Source organism: Lingula anatina, chromosome 1, assembly GCF_051362555.1.
Source record: "Lingula anatina isolate TDL-2025a chromosome 1, LinAna3.0, whole genome shotgun sequence".
NCBI lineage: Eukaryota > Metazoa > Brachiopoda > Lingulata > Lingulida > Lingulidae > Lingula > Lingula anatina.
In genome coordinates, this window is record NC_141767.1 from 64,546,419 (window position 1) to 64,563,125 (window position 16,707).

The 16,707-nt window shown below is 37.9% G+C and overlaps 1 protein-coding gene across 2 annotated transcripts; it reads left to right on the forward strand.

Annotated features, from left to right (window-relative positions):
* The first annotated feature begins 181 nt into the window (after positions 1–181).
* Positions 182–16,625, forward strand: LOC106162303 (protein FAM193A). 2 transcript variants are annotated; one of them, XM_013539555.2, is made up of 18 exons: positions 182–464; positions 6,152–6,323; positions 6,807–6,847; positions 7,494–7,574; positions 7,966–8,117; positions 8,524–8,700; positions 8,924–9,134; positions 9,306–9,430; positions 9,658–9,805; positions 10,137–10,255; positions 10,437–10,538; positions 11,002–11,247; positions 11,570–11,918; positions 12,129–13,388; positions 13,586–13,888; positions 14,127–15,036; positions 15,210–15,294; positions 15,488–16,625. In XM_013539555.2, exons 1-18 carry the CDS (start codon positions 348–350, stop codon positions 15,597–15,599), a joined length of 4,710 nt encoding a protein of 1,569 aa, XP_013395009.2. In that variant the 5' UTR covers positions 182–347; the 3' UTR covers positions 15,600–16,625. The 2 variants fall into 2 exon arrangements, with proteins under 2 accessions (XP_013395009.2, XP_013395019.2); XM_013539565.2 differs by having other exon boundaries at positions 7,966–8,090.
* The last annotated feature ends 82 nt before the right edge of the window (positions 16,626–16,707 follow it).

A 16,707-nucleotide genomic window follows, 5' to 3' on the forward strand; every position in this document is an offset into this window, starting at 1 on the left:
TTTAATTTACAGTCTTAATGGAACGTACAGCGCGCAGAAAAATAATCTGGAACATAGTGAGAACATTTCACGGTACATTCCCGTAACTGAATTCCATCCTAAACGTGCAGATTACTTTTTATATTTAGATTGATTGATCGGCCCCCTGTTGGGAAAGATGCGAGTCATATGATACAATGCATTGTGGGACATCTACATATGCCCAACTCCGCCATATTGGATTGTGATGTCTTACATGGGTAGGGTAACAAATATATGAGGAAACTACAAGCAAGAAGGTACAAAACTTCCTTGATCAGATCTGGTCATCATTATTAGAGTTATTTCACGCCAAGCACATTCTCACTATGAGTTTTGTTGATGCCAGAAAGAGCAAGAAGAGGAAAAGTAGGAAGGGCACCAGGTCGGCCAACACCTCGTCCAACCAGATCAATCAGCCAAATATTTCGCACTTAAAGCAAGAGGTAACCGCTTCATCGTTCTTAAAACTCTTGATAACCCGAGAGATGGAATAATCAATGCTGAACTATTTTAATATAACATCTAAATTACCAGAAGCTTTTATTTTTCTTTTTTAAGCATAAAATTAGTATAGACGTTAAATAAATTCTTTTCTTACGAAATTCACTTTAATTATCAAAAATATGAATTTAGAACAAAGCCCTGATACACGATTTAATCCTCAAGCATACACTAAGTCATTTAAAAAATGAATAGTGCCAGCAATTGCTCAGAAATGCCTGGATAGAATTGATTATAGCTCTTGGTGATCAGAATTTTGCAAGGTCGATTGTTAACAGTTACCAATCTGAGATCTCATGCCAAGATTTTGAGATGCCAATAAACTCCAATTAACTCTCAATCATCAAAGATTCTTGATGCTTGTTATATATATTTATGTTTATTTAGGTTTATACTCAAAGTTGGCCTATACTTTATAAGGCCTGATAAATGTGCTAATTAACAAGCTGAAGTTTTTACGTGAAATAGCATCTTAACCATTTTCCTGTTGTAATTATTTAGAAAAAAGTGCTATTGCTAATTTTGACGCTGTACATGTTCTGCTGCTATATATTTCAGCAGGAAAATGATTTCTTCTATTTATTTAATATTACGTGTGGAAGCACATGAAAAGTATATGTAAAGATAACTGTATAGTGATGTCTAGCAGTAGCTAGTGTGTTGGATTTATAACAGGGCTTATCAGCAAGTCAAATTATGTTTCCTGCCTGAAATCAAACTGCTTTGCAGGAAGTTGCTTGACCTATATAAACCTGGAACAAAAATTATAATAGTTTGTCTTTGGGAAATCTCTCACCTCTATGGTCGCTAGGAGTCTGTAACAGAATTGTTGAAATTTGACTCTTCTTCAATTTTGTAACATCTGTCCTAGATGCCCCTGTGATATCAGAGGGTGGTCTTCAGATGGGAAACAATTCCTGACCTACTCCTTGCTTGCAGAAGTTAGTTTATGGTTGTCTCCATATCTGGTAAATGAGCAAGGTAGCCTTACCATATTCTCAGGGCTTTCGGTTGCAAAACGTTTCCTTTTTAGCAATGTGCCACTTTAGGAGGAAGGGGGTATGTAAAAGATCAAGTCCCCCTGCAGTAAGATGGATGCACTAACTAAATGCCATTGTAAAGATAACTATACCTACATCTTTAATGTTTTGGCATATATCACATAATTTTAACGGGGGTCGCTAATGCATGTCTTTCTTTGCTAGTAGATATCCATGAATTAAGTTTCAAGTGCATCATGTCTAGACGATATCATGTCTTTAGAAGTTAACATTTTTTTCAGTTATGTTAGGAATGTAATAAGTTCCTCACTTTATAAGTTGTTGTCCTCAGCTGATTTTAAGACAAAAGGCAATTAAATCCAGCATTGCTGTGTACAGTGTTAATATCCTGCTAGGCTAGTATTTGTGTTTATAAAATCAACTATGTAGATTCAAATTCTAAGGATGTTAAGGGGACTCATAGTAAAAGGACCAAAGTCATAGAAACAAAGCCCTGGGCTTATAAGTTTTTATAAAAAATTCAAACAAACTTCCCAAAAGGCCAATTAAAGACGGGGATTAAGTACAGTGTCCAGCGGATGACGCTATAGCGCCAATTTTAGGGGGAAAATGCCGTTTTCGGAATTGGGATTTTCTCTATAACCAAGACAGCTATTCAAGTGATTCAAAAGGCCTCATAAAGCTGGGTGAAAGCACTTCAGCGCGGTACCAGGGAATTGTCTTAAACTATTTACTTTTGATTTTATCATCTTTTACGTTAAATTACCCCATATTTCAATGGGTTATTCACTTCAAAAGACGATAACTTTCAAACAAACAATTTCCTCTTAAACCCCTGACATCATGCTGTAGTCCACATTCCCAACAACAATAGGTGCAACTTTTGTAACGATCGGTTGCTCAGATAGTGAGATATACTTGGCAGCGATTCACTTATCTCGTCAATATAGAAAGCTGTTAAAACAGCCAAAAACGTTCACAGGTTGGTTAACAGGGCTTATTAGTCAAATGCTTAGCTGGAAATTTTACCTGTTATCGGTTATACGACCAGATGGAACCATTGCTTATTGTCATCTAAAGATATTTTGTTTGGGTGCTTTGAAAGGGCAGAAAATCGTGCTTTTGTTACATTTTCCGACCACTCGTTAGGCTTGTAAGCGTGCCGCCATTTTGATTGACAGCTCTGGAGCGGGCCCTAGCCTAGTGATGCCCAGTAGGGTGTCAAGGATATGTAGAAGGAAGCGCTAACAAAGGCGATTACGTTTAACCGCAATTAAGAGGTGTGAAGTTGCATTTGAACGTTTCAATGGGTCTCCCTCGGCAATCGAGTAATTTTACCTGAGAGATTCCTTTTCTGTTATCGGCAAAGTGATCAGATAAAACTGGGTGACAGTAGTAGTTCCTAACTGATTATCCTGGTAACTGTGAACTCGGGGGTGGGGGGGGGGGTTAATTTTTTCAAGAAGTCTTTTTGTGATTTTTATTTTGGGTACATTTTGAACTCTTTCTTCCCGCTTGATCGGTGATTTTGACATTGTTTTTCTCCAAACATCGCAAAATGCAAGTTAACATGCGTTTTTATTTTCATTGTTATTATTTTAAGTATGTTGTCAACCCTTGCTTGGATTTCTCTCGTTTGGCCATTCACATCAATTTTGTGCGTGTCTCTAAAGCTCCTTGATTTCATTTATTGGAGAATAAAATGATATTTTGTCAACATTAGTTTTTACCTTCTAAAAACGGCGTCCAACAATCATTTCCAGTTTCGTAACGTGTCGCAGATACGCTCGCCGATATATATCGCCAAAATTAAGAGCTAGGCTAAAAGTATCGTTTCTAGCTTTTTTTTCTTTTAGTAATAAATTTTTCGTACAAATACATTTCTCAATTAATTTAGACGGTTCGATTTATTCTTTTACCCATTTATTAGGTATACATAAAAAAAAGAAAGACGAATAATATTAAATATTTCATGATGCTTTTATTTGAGCTGTACATGCGCCAATGGCTGTAACTGTCTTTCGACCAACACATCGTCGCCGCCACACACACGAAAAACGCCCGACTTGAAGGCACTTTCTAACAACTGTCCACTGTGCCAAAGCCTGTATCCAGTAGCTACTGTTTCTTCCTCACGATCACTGTCAGAAGACTCACTCACTCCAGGTAGATTCTCTCTCTCGTCATCCGACTGGACAAATACCGGTCTTCCTCCAACCGCCCATATACTCTCAAAAATTTCTTTTTTTCCTCTGGAAATGGACTTTAAACACGAACTTTTCTCTTCCCCATAGCGTACTCGACTTCTTCACTGCTTAGCTGATGTAAGACTTATGACCCATCACCGCACACGTAATCGGCTTATAACTCATTAACTATGCTCCGCCCCCCTCATGGCAACGGCCCTTAGCAACAGAGTTGTCAGCCTGACTGGGGCGCGTGCCGGTTGAAAAACTCATCAAAAGACACATTTTGCGGTGCAAATTCAAAAAAAATTATTACATCCAACGTTAGATACTTTTTTGATTAATAGAAACACACAAAAAACTCAAAAACATGATTTTAAGCATAGTTAACCCTATTACCCACCTTAAGTTACTATGAATGCAATCAGAACCAGTTACATATTTTTGTGCAGTTGAAATTAGTATGTATTTTACTTTGTATTGAATTTCCTCCAAACTTCCTTCTCTGTAGATGCTTTTGGTATTTTCAGTTCCATTTAATATTTTTTGCCATACTGAATTTCTGTCTTTGTAATTTGCAAACCAAGAGCATGAAGTCTTGACAGTGCCTAGTTTCTCTTCAGCTATGCTCCCTTTATCCCTGGTGTTAGCAAACCTAGTGGTGCACAGGTGAACCAGAAATTTGTCCTTGTTTGGAACAGCCAATAGAATAGTTCCCTGTGTACAGCAGGCAGGGGTTTCAAGCACATACTTGTCATTGCCTGATTGCTATGCTTGGATATGTTTGACAGATTGGCACTGAATTTTTAGAACCAGTTTTCTTAAGCTTTAAGTGCAGTGAAGGCAGTGATACAACCAGAAATACACATTGGAACCCCCATTAATGGAAGCATGAGGGTTGAGTGGGATTCACATTCTAATAAGCCAATTACAGTCCAGTAGGGTTTTTACTTCATGAAAATTTGATATGAATGCATGTGCTTATGAGTATGTGTGTGCTTTTGTATGTCAGAGAATATTTATATATGATAAAACAAAAATTGATGATTATTATAAGACTCATCTGTGGAACTCTTACATTTATTGATTTGACATAAAAGCCTGTTGTTTGTATGCAAGTTCATGATCAATACATGTTGAGATATATATAAATGGGAGATGGGCTGCAGTGCAGCTGGGATTTCAGCAAAGGAGGAATTTGGCCTGCATTCTTTTATACCTAGTTGCTAGTAGAGCTTGGTATTAGTGTCTGTGTGTTACATTTGAAATCTCTTGAATGCCTAGGATTTATGTGCCTGCTTTGTTTGATTTCAAGGTAATTGTATTATTATTTTTTAAATTCTCCTTAATGTTCATTCAACCAATAATGGCAGCACAGATACTTGCCCCCCTCCCCGCCCCCCCCTACCCCCAGTGGAATATTTTTGATCCTTTGTGTGTAACCTTTGTAGGTTAGTGCGACATTGTTTTAAGATATGGCTTTGTATAACTGATACATCCTATTGCTGTACATTCATTCAAGTACAAATTTCTCGCAGCCTAAGATGTCTGCTATGTTTATATTAATATATGTTTATATTTATATATGAAACAGCTGTATATACAGTGCAGCTGTTCATTTCCCTCTCCTCCCAGACAGAATTAGCTACTTCTATATATAAACTTTATAGGTCAAACACAGCTCACTTTTGTTATATTACCTTAGTCATTGCAGTGCTCATGCCTCTAAATTGAAATCTTGCCAGGGGCAAAAAAAAAAAAAAAAAAAGGCAGATATATTTTGGAACAGTTTTGGTTGTAAATGTGTTGTTTTTTATTTCTGGTTAAATAAAAATATGGTAGAATAAATGTGAACTCTGTGTTGTTCTGCAGAGAAATTGACTAATCAAATGAATGAAGATGTGCGCCAAAGCACCAGAATTATTCTGTGTGTTCTTTTCTCATGCAGAAATGCTATCAGACATTATTGATCAACCCTGCACTGGGTATGGATGGCAAGATTGGATTTGTATTCATGGTATTTGCCAACATGAAGTCTTCGGATGCATTTAGGTTGCCATATATTTGGCCAGTGTCTCATACTGATCTATAGGCAAAATATGGAAAAGGAGAGCTACTGATGTAAAACTGCAATGAATCTAAATGGTCACTCTTTTTATAACAGCAATTTCCAGCCAGTTTTTATTGATAAAATTGTTTAATATTATATTCTGATAGTTTTTGCTCTGACATTTATTTCAATCTGTACTAGAAGGTTTTATTAAGAAATTTTCATGGCTTGAGAGTCTGTTGATTGTGATGTCTAGTTTCTTGTCATGTTTGAAGGTTAGATTTAGGATATATGTCAGTGTAAATGATGGGTGTTGCCTTCCATCAAATATGAAATGGTTCAGACATAATTGAATTATTTGTACTAATGCAAATTATCTTATTTGCCTGTAGGATCTTGAAGAAATGAAAGAAATTGAGAGATTGATGGATGCAGGAGAAGACTCTGATGATCCAGTGCCCAATTTCTCCAGGGGCCCTAACCCATATCTTGGCGGTGAGAGATGCCTGCTTTGCCGTTGTGAAAGACCTAGTCACTTGAAAGAAATAGAGGAAGCCAATAAAGGTAATTGATGGGATGGGCAATCTGTGGTCACTGTCACAAACTCTTAAGGAAGGAAAAGTATAGCATATTAGATGAGCACTCAGATAACATACCATAAATAGCTTCTCAAGATAATAGTATTTCATGACAAGTGGTGTTTACGTCAGCAGCATTACAATGTGTGCAGACATTTCTCTTGTCTTTTTAAAGCATAAGTTGTAGGTTATTTAGTATCATCTCATGACTTCAGAGTTACAGAACCTAAATAGCATAAGTTTAATTCAGCCCACTTTAGATATTAGTAATAATGATGTAAATTGTTAACTGCTACCAAAATGCCAACATGTAAAACAATGTCTAATAAATAAAATATGCATACGGAGATCAAGCCTTAATATTACAAAATATGGGTCTTTGAAAATGAACTTGGTTCATGGTGATGGATCATTCAGTTATGTCAATTTCCTACATGATTTGCCAATTTCAAAAAAGCACATTTTTCAGAGTCAGAAAAGGAAAAGGCTGCAGCTATGGGGCTCACTCAAGTAAGTTCAGCAGTGGTATTGTGGTATTGACTTTTATATAGCCCACAGTCATATCAAAATAAGATCAAACGGTTTGGGAGGGGGGGACTGGTTGAGTGACATCTAAGTATTAAAACTATATAAATGTGATTAGGGCATAGTTTCTGCAGATTTAAAAACTGGTTTTATTACACATTCGTACCTACTAAAGGTAGTGCTTTTATTTATTTTCTCAGTTAGAAGTTGTATCAATTATAATAGTTAATTTTCAGAAGATAAATTTATCAAAAAGTCCAAATTCATATTTTTGAATAAAATATGTTGATGTTCCAATATATATATATATATATATATATATATATATATATATATATATATATATATATATATATATATATATATATATATATATATTGGAATATTAGTAAAAATGCTGGTTGTACTGTTGTTTTTAAGCTCATTCAGTGCTTTTAGAAAGCCATGATTTTTCAACTTAATATTGCAGTGTATGGCTTGGCCTTGTAATATTTGATTTAAGACTAAATGAGTTTTCTGAACTTTTGAAATTTTAGAATCCCGAGGATGATCACTTAGCCAGAATGTCAGGATTGTAATGATTTGCATTTAAGAAACATATGACATCTAGGATTAATGCTTGCACTTTCAGTTGCCACTTTGGGTGTGTCCTGAATGCAGAAAGACTGTAGAAGAGGAAGAAAAGAAAGCTGGCATAGATACCTCATTCTTGGTAAGAGAATACTCCAATACTGTTTGACCTTTAAGATATCTCTTGATCATATAAAAATACTATTACATTTAGCATTTACTTAGTAGTATGAGGATCATGACTGATCCAGGGGAGTTTTCACGAAGTTGTTGATAACAAAGATTTTTGTTACAATACAATGGCTAAATTTACGATGCTTTAGAAACGGGTCATTGCATGCGTACTGAACAAAGTAAAGCTTATGCAAACTTGTATTTCTTGAAATCACACTAGATCTTCAGTGATCGGGACTGTATTGTATTGTATTGTATTGTAAAGATTGTATTGTATGGTGTTGATTATATTCTGTTGTATTCTTTTGTATTGCACTGTTTGTTAATGTATGATTACTAGTACATAATTTTCATTGAAGGAGCAAGAGCTGCGCATGGATGCGAATCAGCCCTTCACTCTCACAGACAGTATGTTAACTCCTGCGTCTGAGCCCACCACACCCAATGGAACCCTCTGTACTTGTGAGGCTTGCACTGAAAGAAGGTACATCACTTTCTTTGAACCAGTGAGGTTTGTGCCACTCTCAACCTCATTCTTTTTTTTAAGTGTGTGTGCTAGTGCAATTTAGGATTGCCAACATCACAAAATTCAAAGAGTAGATCTCTTGTTTACCACTGTACTAAGAAAGAAGTAACACACTAATATGAATGGAAAAATTAATCTCAAATAATAAAATGTTGGCGAACCATTTAATAGATAGAATGTTTTGCCAGTGTGTTGTCTAAATACATATCACCTAAATATTTTTCCACGTTGCGAATCAAACTGAAAAAATACAATAACAGTCTGAGAAGACTTTTCAGTTACAGATTTGAAGATAAGGTAGATTTATTAAAAAGAACACTTTTAGCTAAAAGCTTAAAGAATATACAGCTCCTTCCTGACCGATGCCAATATTAAAATTGGAAATTTTCAGGGAAATTGAAAATGAGCACCACAAGGAGACTCAGGAGTTGCAGCAGTGTTGGATGGAGGTGCGGCATGTTGTACGCTGTGTGTACAGACAGGCCGGCACAGGGTTGGAGGAGAATGAGAATGAGGGGGAGACTGAAGCTTTACCAGACTTGAATAAAATGAAAGATCTGGTACACAGGTAATTTGAGTTACAACCATTTTAGCACTATGCAGATGATTATATGGTTCAGCAGTCTACAGTCAGGTGTGACAATAATTACTCACTTGCAAACCAAGAGCTGGTGCTTTTCCAGCTAGAAAGTGTGTGAAATTAGCATTTTAGCAAAACATCAGTTCTTTATTATTTGTAGTGAATTTATCTATATGTAAGATTTTATATAGAATTGCTATTTCAATTGTAGGCTTTGCCTGAGGGACCCCCACCAGCTTTTCCAGCGGTTAGAGTCCCAGGCAAGAGAATATGTCATAGAGATGAAGGTGCGACTTCTCAAACAGCTCAACCAGGGCCAGAAGACGCCTGCACAAGCCAAACAATTTGTTTCCATGCTGCTGGAGGAATACAGCAATCTCTGTAAAGCTGCAAAAACCATTTCATCTTTCATGACAGAGTTGGTGAGTAACCTGAAAGAGTATTAAGGAAATGAATTAACAGAAAGAAAACACTGCTTTATGTCTTTGTCTTTCAACTTAAAAATTGTGACCATTTGATTAAGAGTTTATTTAAGTGATTGGATATCGAACATTTTTGAAGTCTAACCAATGTTGTTGAAATTGCTTTTTCAGGAGACGGAGCATCTTAAAAAATTCAATTTGACATGGGAGCTACACAACAAGCACCTTCTTCACAGTATCATATACTCTGATCCTTTAGTTCAGAACAATCTGCCCATGCTGCTCACACAGCTCAGGTAAGATTCTAATCCAGGACAGTTATATCATCACATATTTTTGGATCCTTTGTACCTGGCATGAGGCCATTGAGCTTGTATGGTGTCATTCATAGTTTCTAGCAACCAGTTACAAGGGTGTTTATTTCTACTGTTTGATTTAGGTGAACAAAAATTGATTTAAATAATGCTGATGATTTTCAGCCATATAGTGAATTTCTCCAGTTATTTGTCTGTATTTTCTGCAGGCTGGGAGCAGCATCTAAGGAGTCATATCATGAGGATACCTATCCAAATCTGCTGCACAGTTATCTCAAGTTTGACAATGAACTCTCAGTGGTGTCTGTAGTGTGGAGGGATTGCCAGCATCTCATGGAGGAATACAATGAAGAACAGGTGAGTAATGAGTTTTGACACTGGGAAGTTTTTGCTCCTTCATTTTCAGTAGTATGTTGTCCGTAAAAAGACTTTCACTGACCTGACCATTAAATTAGTGTTTAATTTTCTGTACGCATGTACTAAGAGATAAACAAAAAATTTATTTTTTTAAATTATGCTTATTTATCTGCAAGTTCATGGAGATGCCACACACCTTTTTTTAACAAAATATGATTTCATTTAAATGTGGTTTGTTAATATTTGTCACTTGTTTTCGTGTCAAGTTTGAAACATGTTGACTAATTGAACAGCAACACTGTTTTATAATTGTATATTATTGTTTTCTTAGTCTGCCCTGAAAGCCAAACAGAAGATGCTTAAGGAAGATTGGGAATTTTTCAAAGCACAAAGAAAACTATTGGAGCAACAAGTTCTTAAAAATAATACCAGCAAAACTCAACAGCACAAGTAAGTAATACAGATTGGATATTGTGTGTTAAATGCCACAGTATTGTAAAATGAGGGAATGCATTTAACTACATTGGAATAAAAAAAAGAGTTGTTCTAATTCATAGTAAACTCTATCATGGTTGTTTGTTAAGTTAAAATACCTGAAGGACAAGAGTATTATTTTTTTATTCCTTCTTAGCCTTGAGGTCCAGTTCACAGAGACCATGAAGACACTGTTAGCTGGCCCAAAACCTCAGGCGACAGAGATGCATGTGGAATGTCCCAACTGTCACAGGAAAAGGTGTGTGTATTTGTGAAATACCTTGGGTCACAAGAGGTTGTTGCCTCATTTGACTGGCCTAAAGATTGGAAAGAAATTTCTTTAAATATTCAGTAGGTACAAAAGCAAACAAAAGCCTCCATTTCTATCCCAAGTTATAAAAGAAGGCAGAGTAATGAGGAAAATTAGAATCAGATTTTCAGTGTCAGACAGTTTTTGTTGTCTCAGGCACATGGGTTCACAATGAATTCTGTTTATTGTTTAAAGTACAAAAAGAGCTTTTAAGTCTTTGTTATATTGTCATTTGCATAGTATTTGTTTCAGACATACACTCAATTTTTTAAAGCCAGTTAAACATTTAAACCAAAATTCCATCGTCTAACCTGTTTAACTGGCAAAGAAAAAAGTAATTTCCTCTCACCAAGTGAAGTAATATTTGGTTTTTTTGTGAAACTTTTTTAACAACTCATATGTTTCATTTCAGGTGTTCTTGTGATGAATGCACTATTTCCCATATGATAACTTGTGGTATTATCAGCCCAGAGGTCAGTGATGGGATGAACACTCACTTACCTCTTCCCCTGCCGCACTACGACCCCTCACGCTATGTCATTGATGTGGACCCCCCATCAGTGTCCAGCACCACTTCTAGTAGTGGCTCTTCTAGTCCTATTATTGTGGACCCAGAGAGGCTTACACTGCCCTTTGATGAAAATCAGGACAACTCTGAGTAAGTTTATTTTGGAAATGAGTATAGAGTTTAATACTCAGTCTGTTGGATGCCCTGTTTAGTTCAGCTGCTCAAAATCCATACGTTGGTTCTTAAATGTTCGTTATCTTCCTTATATCTTAGTCTTCAGCACAAATTTTGTGAGAAAAGACTTGTGAAGGTTTTTGATTTATGCCTTTTGGAACATACAGTGCCTGGGACGTGAATGATAACTTTCTGTTTCAGTTTTGTTTTCAAAGTGCCAAAATTAAAAAAAAAAATTATTTATTTATTATTTATATTTTTTGTTTGTAATCATCGAACTATGACACTTGTTTTGCAGCAATGAAGAATATGTAGAAGCATCAGAAACCCAGGACACAGGTGGGCAGGATTCAAAGGGTGAAGAGGGTGATGATGAGGCTGAAGACGACGATGATGAGGGTGAGGATGACGACGATGATGATGAGGACAATGAGGAAGATGAAGATGAGGAGGAAGAAGGACAAGAGAAGGGAGAAATGGAAAATGTTAGTGGAGTGAAGACTGCAGATGTTGTGGGTGAAAGCCCAGACCAGTGGTCTAACCCAGTGCCAAAGTCTGGTGATGGTGTAGCCCAGTGTTCCTGTCCTCAGTGTTTGCAAGCTCAGGCCATTGCTCAGAGGGCTAGGGCTCAAGCTCAGCTGGAGCAGGTAAATACTTCAGTCATTTTGATTCAATTATACATAATTTGGTGTTTCCCCAAAGCATGTTTATATGCTTTTAAATGGGTTTTTACTACTTGTTGATTTAGCAGCCATTTAAATTGTCTTAAACTGAGTTATGTCTATGCTCTTGTTTGTAAGTTCATTATCATTATAGGTTAAGCATTGTGACATAATCATTTGTTTTTCTGTTTTCAGAAGAAGCTGGAGGAGAACCAGTGCCAGTGTCATGCATGTCTTCAGCAGCTTGGGAAGACCATACCAACATCGCTCCCTCAACCACCGGTGTCCATGACAAACACACCCGCATCCTTCAACCTGTACCCTCACATCCATGGGTCTAACAGTTTACAGGGGCTGGCCGGACCACAGGCTGTGAGACCTTTTCTCCATCCTCAGCTATATGATCTGCACACTCCTCTACAACACTTCCCCAAACCCATCATCCAACCTCAAAAGAAACAGCCTCTCAATTTGAACTTAGACCTGGATTCCCAAGAAGCCCTTCATGAGCACATTTATAATGCGTATTCTGAATGGGATAATGTTTATGACCATACAAACTTTATGTTTCCTCATGCTAAGTTTGGAAGCAGCCTTGGGTCAGAGTTGCTGAATGGACCCCCTCCTCCATTGCTCAATGCAAATACGTTTCTTGGAGGAGATCAGCGGCCTCCTTTCTCCATAGACCAGAATGTTTTTTCAAGCCCATCAAAAGCATCGGCTCCTCACAGCACAGTTGGAAACAGCAAAACCTCACTGGCTGCTCCTATGCCCACTCTAGCTGACCATGTTGCACAGAAAGAGAACTGTTTTAAGAACCTGAAACCAATAAACAGGACGACGTTTAACCAACCTGTGAGTAAAGCACCACAGCATCCAAATTTGGCATCCCCTGCTGGTATGAGTTTTGGTGGGAAAGTGGATCCTGGATATCTGGACCACTGTCTGAAACATAGTCCAACCAGTAATCCTTTCTCTGTCAGTCATTTTCCTCTGTCAAATACCACCAATACATTCACGTCAGTACCAGCGTCCTCGGCCTCTGCCCACCAACTCTCCCTGGAGTCTATGAAGCTGCCAGTGCTACCTCCAGGGACAGCTGAAGAGTTGGTCAGTCAAGCATTTGGTGCTGGGCTGAATCTCAATCTCCCTCACCCGTGCAATCATCTCCACAACAACAACAACACCGGGCAAGGCCTGTCCAAGCCACCTCCTCCCACAGCAGGTATGGATTCCAGCGGAATGTATGGCGGCCCACTGGGTAACTCAGCTGCTATGAATAATGTAAGTGTGGGGACATCAACAGGCTGTGCCGATCCTGAATGTGATGGTCACCATGATGACACGTATGATGAGGATAGTTGTTCAGAACAGAGCTCTTCCACTTCCACATCCAACCAGAAGGATGGCAAATACTGTGACTGCTGTTACTGTGAATTCTTTGGGCATGGCAATGTAAGTGTTAAAACTTCATTAAGTTTAGACAGTTTTGTGAATTTATTTTATCTTCACTTACATGTAAATATCTCTTGGAGGGTTATTTGTCAATGCAATATGCCATTATATTCTGAATTAAAAACACTAAAAGGAAAAGGTAAGTCTTGCACTGTTGTAAAAGGCATGTTTTCACAAATGTGACTTCTTTTCTTCAGCCTCCCAATGCACCAACAAGCAAAAATTTCCTCGAGATGAGAGATCGGTTGCGACTAAAATTGAAACGTAAGAACGAGTACCACCCTGATCGTGAAGAGCGCGAAGAGTGTCAACACCAGGAGATCCAGCTTCTCCAACAGCAGCCTCACAAGCAGGAGCCAGCTCAGCCACAGCCCCATGAGGATCCTGTCACACGCATGGGCCTTGAGGAATTGGTCAACTTCATCAATGGTGGAGATTCCAATGGAGAGAAACAACTTAGTGCCAAAGCTGCAAAGAGAGCCAGGCAGAAACAGAAAAAGGTCAGGGATTCAAAAGAGAATGTGACTTAAAGTTCCTTTGTTATCATGATTGTCAAACTGTTTTTGCTGAAACATACTAGCAGGTATTGCATGGTTCACATTCAGGTGAAGTTCTGAAAGGGGGGTTAGCCAGCTTAAAAAGTTGATATTTTTATGCAATAACTTAGTGCAGGTGTTTTTAGTAAGGGAGTAGAAGTCAAGTTTGATATTGAACTGAGCAAGTTGCTTTTAATTACAGGCAGAAGAAAGGGCCCGAAAGTTGGCAGAGCAGCAAGAGAGAGAGAAAGAGCAGAAGAGAAAGGAGGAATTGGAGAAACAGCAACAGCAGCAGCAACGCCAGCTTCGGCTGCAACAACAACAACAACAGCAGCAGCAGCAGAATGTCAGGAAAAAGAAAAACAAGCTCAAAGACACTAGCAACCAACAGCAAGATACATCATCCTCTGCAGAGCAGAAAGCTGGTAGCCAAATCACCCCTGCGGAACCAACCACTACAGAAAAGCCAGAAGTGCCAAAGCTCAGCAAACAAAACAACAAGGACAAGCAAAGCAAGGTGCAACAAGGGAAAAGTAAAGTGACAACCACAAATGAAATCAATACTATTGGCACTGGTGGGGAAGCCTTACCACAAGGGAAAGCGAGGAAAAACAAGTCCAAACCAGGCCAACAGGAAAGTAAAGGTAATCAGAGTTCAGATACCACAGTGGCTAAAATTGCCAATGGTCAGATAATTCAAGAGCAACAGCAGCAAAGGCCAGCTAAACAACAGCATGGTGGGAAACAACAGCAGGTACAACAACAACAGCATGGCAAGTTACAGCAACAGCCCCAGGAAACTAACAACAAGACACCACAATCCATGGTCTGCAATCAGAAGCTTCAACAGCAGCAGCAGCAGCAAAAACAACTGAGTAAAAATCAACAGCAACAACAGTTGGATTTCAATCATCAGCAGAAACAGGTGCCCCAGGCTACTCAGAGTCCAAGGATTCAGCAGAAGTCCAAACAAGGGGTGAATGACAAAGGTCAGCTGATGAATGGGAAAGTGTCCCCAACCAGCGGACAGGAGGAAACCTCACCCAGCAACAACCAGACTAAAAGCAAGAGCAAGAAAAAGAAGAAGTCTGCAGCTGCTGCAGCAACTATTGGTGAGTGACCTTGAAATGTCTTAGCAAGAACATCAAGAGTCAAACTCTCAGACCTTGCAACAAAGTATATTGTTTTAGAATTTTATTGCATTGAACTTATGACATAAAAATTAGAACATACACTTCTTGTAGTCCAGAGCCATTTTCTCAGCTTTTCCCCCATTTTACTTCAGATGAAATTTTCATGCCCAAGCAAGATTTGGACTTGGATAATGGAGATATGGATGAATATGAAAAAGAGTTGGAGGAGTTTAAGAGGTAGGTTGTAGAACTTGAACTGTGCCCTTCAGTCTAAATCCTGTATTCAGCACATTTGAACAAGAAAAGATAATAATAGTAACTGTTCAGCATGGAATTCTTTAGAGTCAAGATGTGTAGGATGATCATATTGATTTTTATTTTTTCCTTTTCTGTGCACATAGAAATTTACACATGTATTCTACTCTGTCAGGTTCTGCTTGGATTCTAAACCCGCCGAGACTCGTGCCAAACTTCAGGTAAATGTCAACTTCAAGGATCTCCTGAACAAGGGCAAGAAGAGTTCTTCCATTTCTTGCAGCTAAACATGCATGAACTGTACAATGGATTTGTTGTCTTGCATTATTTCATTGTTTTATCACTAATTCTTAAAGAAAGCAGAATTAGTGCATGGAATTGATCTTAAGTTGGACCGGTGTTTGAAAAATTTACTTTCACCTTCAAATGTCCTGATTGAATCTGAATAGTTATTATATGAACTATGAATGAACCTTAAAAGGCTATCCAGGACATGTGACAAAAACAGAGTAATAGTCCAACTATCAGTAGTTAAGAAGGGAGATACTTGTATCTTAGACATTAAAGGTATTTTCAGTAGTTCACAAATTGATTATGACCATAAAATGTGGATGATAATTTAACAGTATGGGTTATGCCTTTTATACTTCTCGTTGTTGATGTGTATGCCAAGCACAAAAACTGCAAGCTCTGGCAATTTACTCGCTGTTACTGTGATCAAATTAAGTGGAATGGATTGTTAAGTTGCTTGTTATTATTATCTATTTAAGTTTCCCTTAAAAGACAAGTGTATTAATTGACAACATGATGTATTGAATTATGCAGAAATGATGTACTATGCTGCCTAAGTCTATGTGCAAGCATGTGAAGCTTTGAGGTGTATGATGATACTGCTACTATCACAAGGGTAGTTTTATGTCCTAAGTTAGTTCCTGACTGGTCAAGAAGTACTGACCCTGGATACAGATGGTGGTCACATTCTATGCAATATTGGGATGCATGTGCCAGATGTATTTTAGGTCCATTATAGGTCCACACTGCACTGGTAAGGCAAGTTACCTAAGGGTCTAAGGCATAGGTCAGCATGAGACCTTTAAGAGCCAATTCGCATAGGTTACTTTAAGTGGGTTGGTTGCTTATGATTGAGAGACTGGTTTTTGACAAGTACAAAGCACAGCATGGTGTCTTAATACTAGCTGGTTTCGATCACTGCTCTTGGTATTACTATTTATGTTGAAGTTGAACCTTCCAAACTTGTGTAATCCCATCATTAAAACTAACTGCAATTAAATAAACCATGTCATAAGCAAAAATTGTATTTCTTCATTAATACCAGCATATGCAGAAATGGGGTCTTTTTATCCCAATAAGGTAAGACAAACATTTGGGCAAATT

What these genes read in the sequence shown, in the direction of transcription:
- LOC106162303 (XM_013539555.2), top strand. Translation starts at nt 348, where the DNA reads ATGAGTTTTGTTGATGCCAGAAAGAGCAAGAAGAGGAAAAGTAGGAAG. An exon ending in TTTCGCACTTAAAGCAAGAG is followed by an intron (nt 465 to 6,151) that starts GTAACCGCTTCA and finishes ATTTGCCTGTAG; the next exon opens with GATCTTGAAGAAATGAAAGA. An exon ending in CCCAACTGTCACAGGAAAAG is followed by an intron (nt 10,539 to 11,001) that starts GTGTGTGTATTT and finishes GTTTCATTTCAG; the next exon opens with GTGTTCTTGTGATGAATGCA.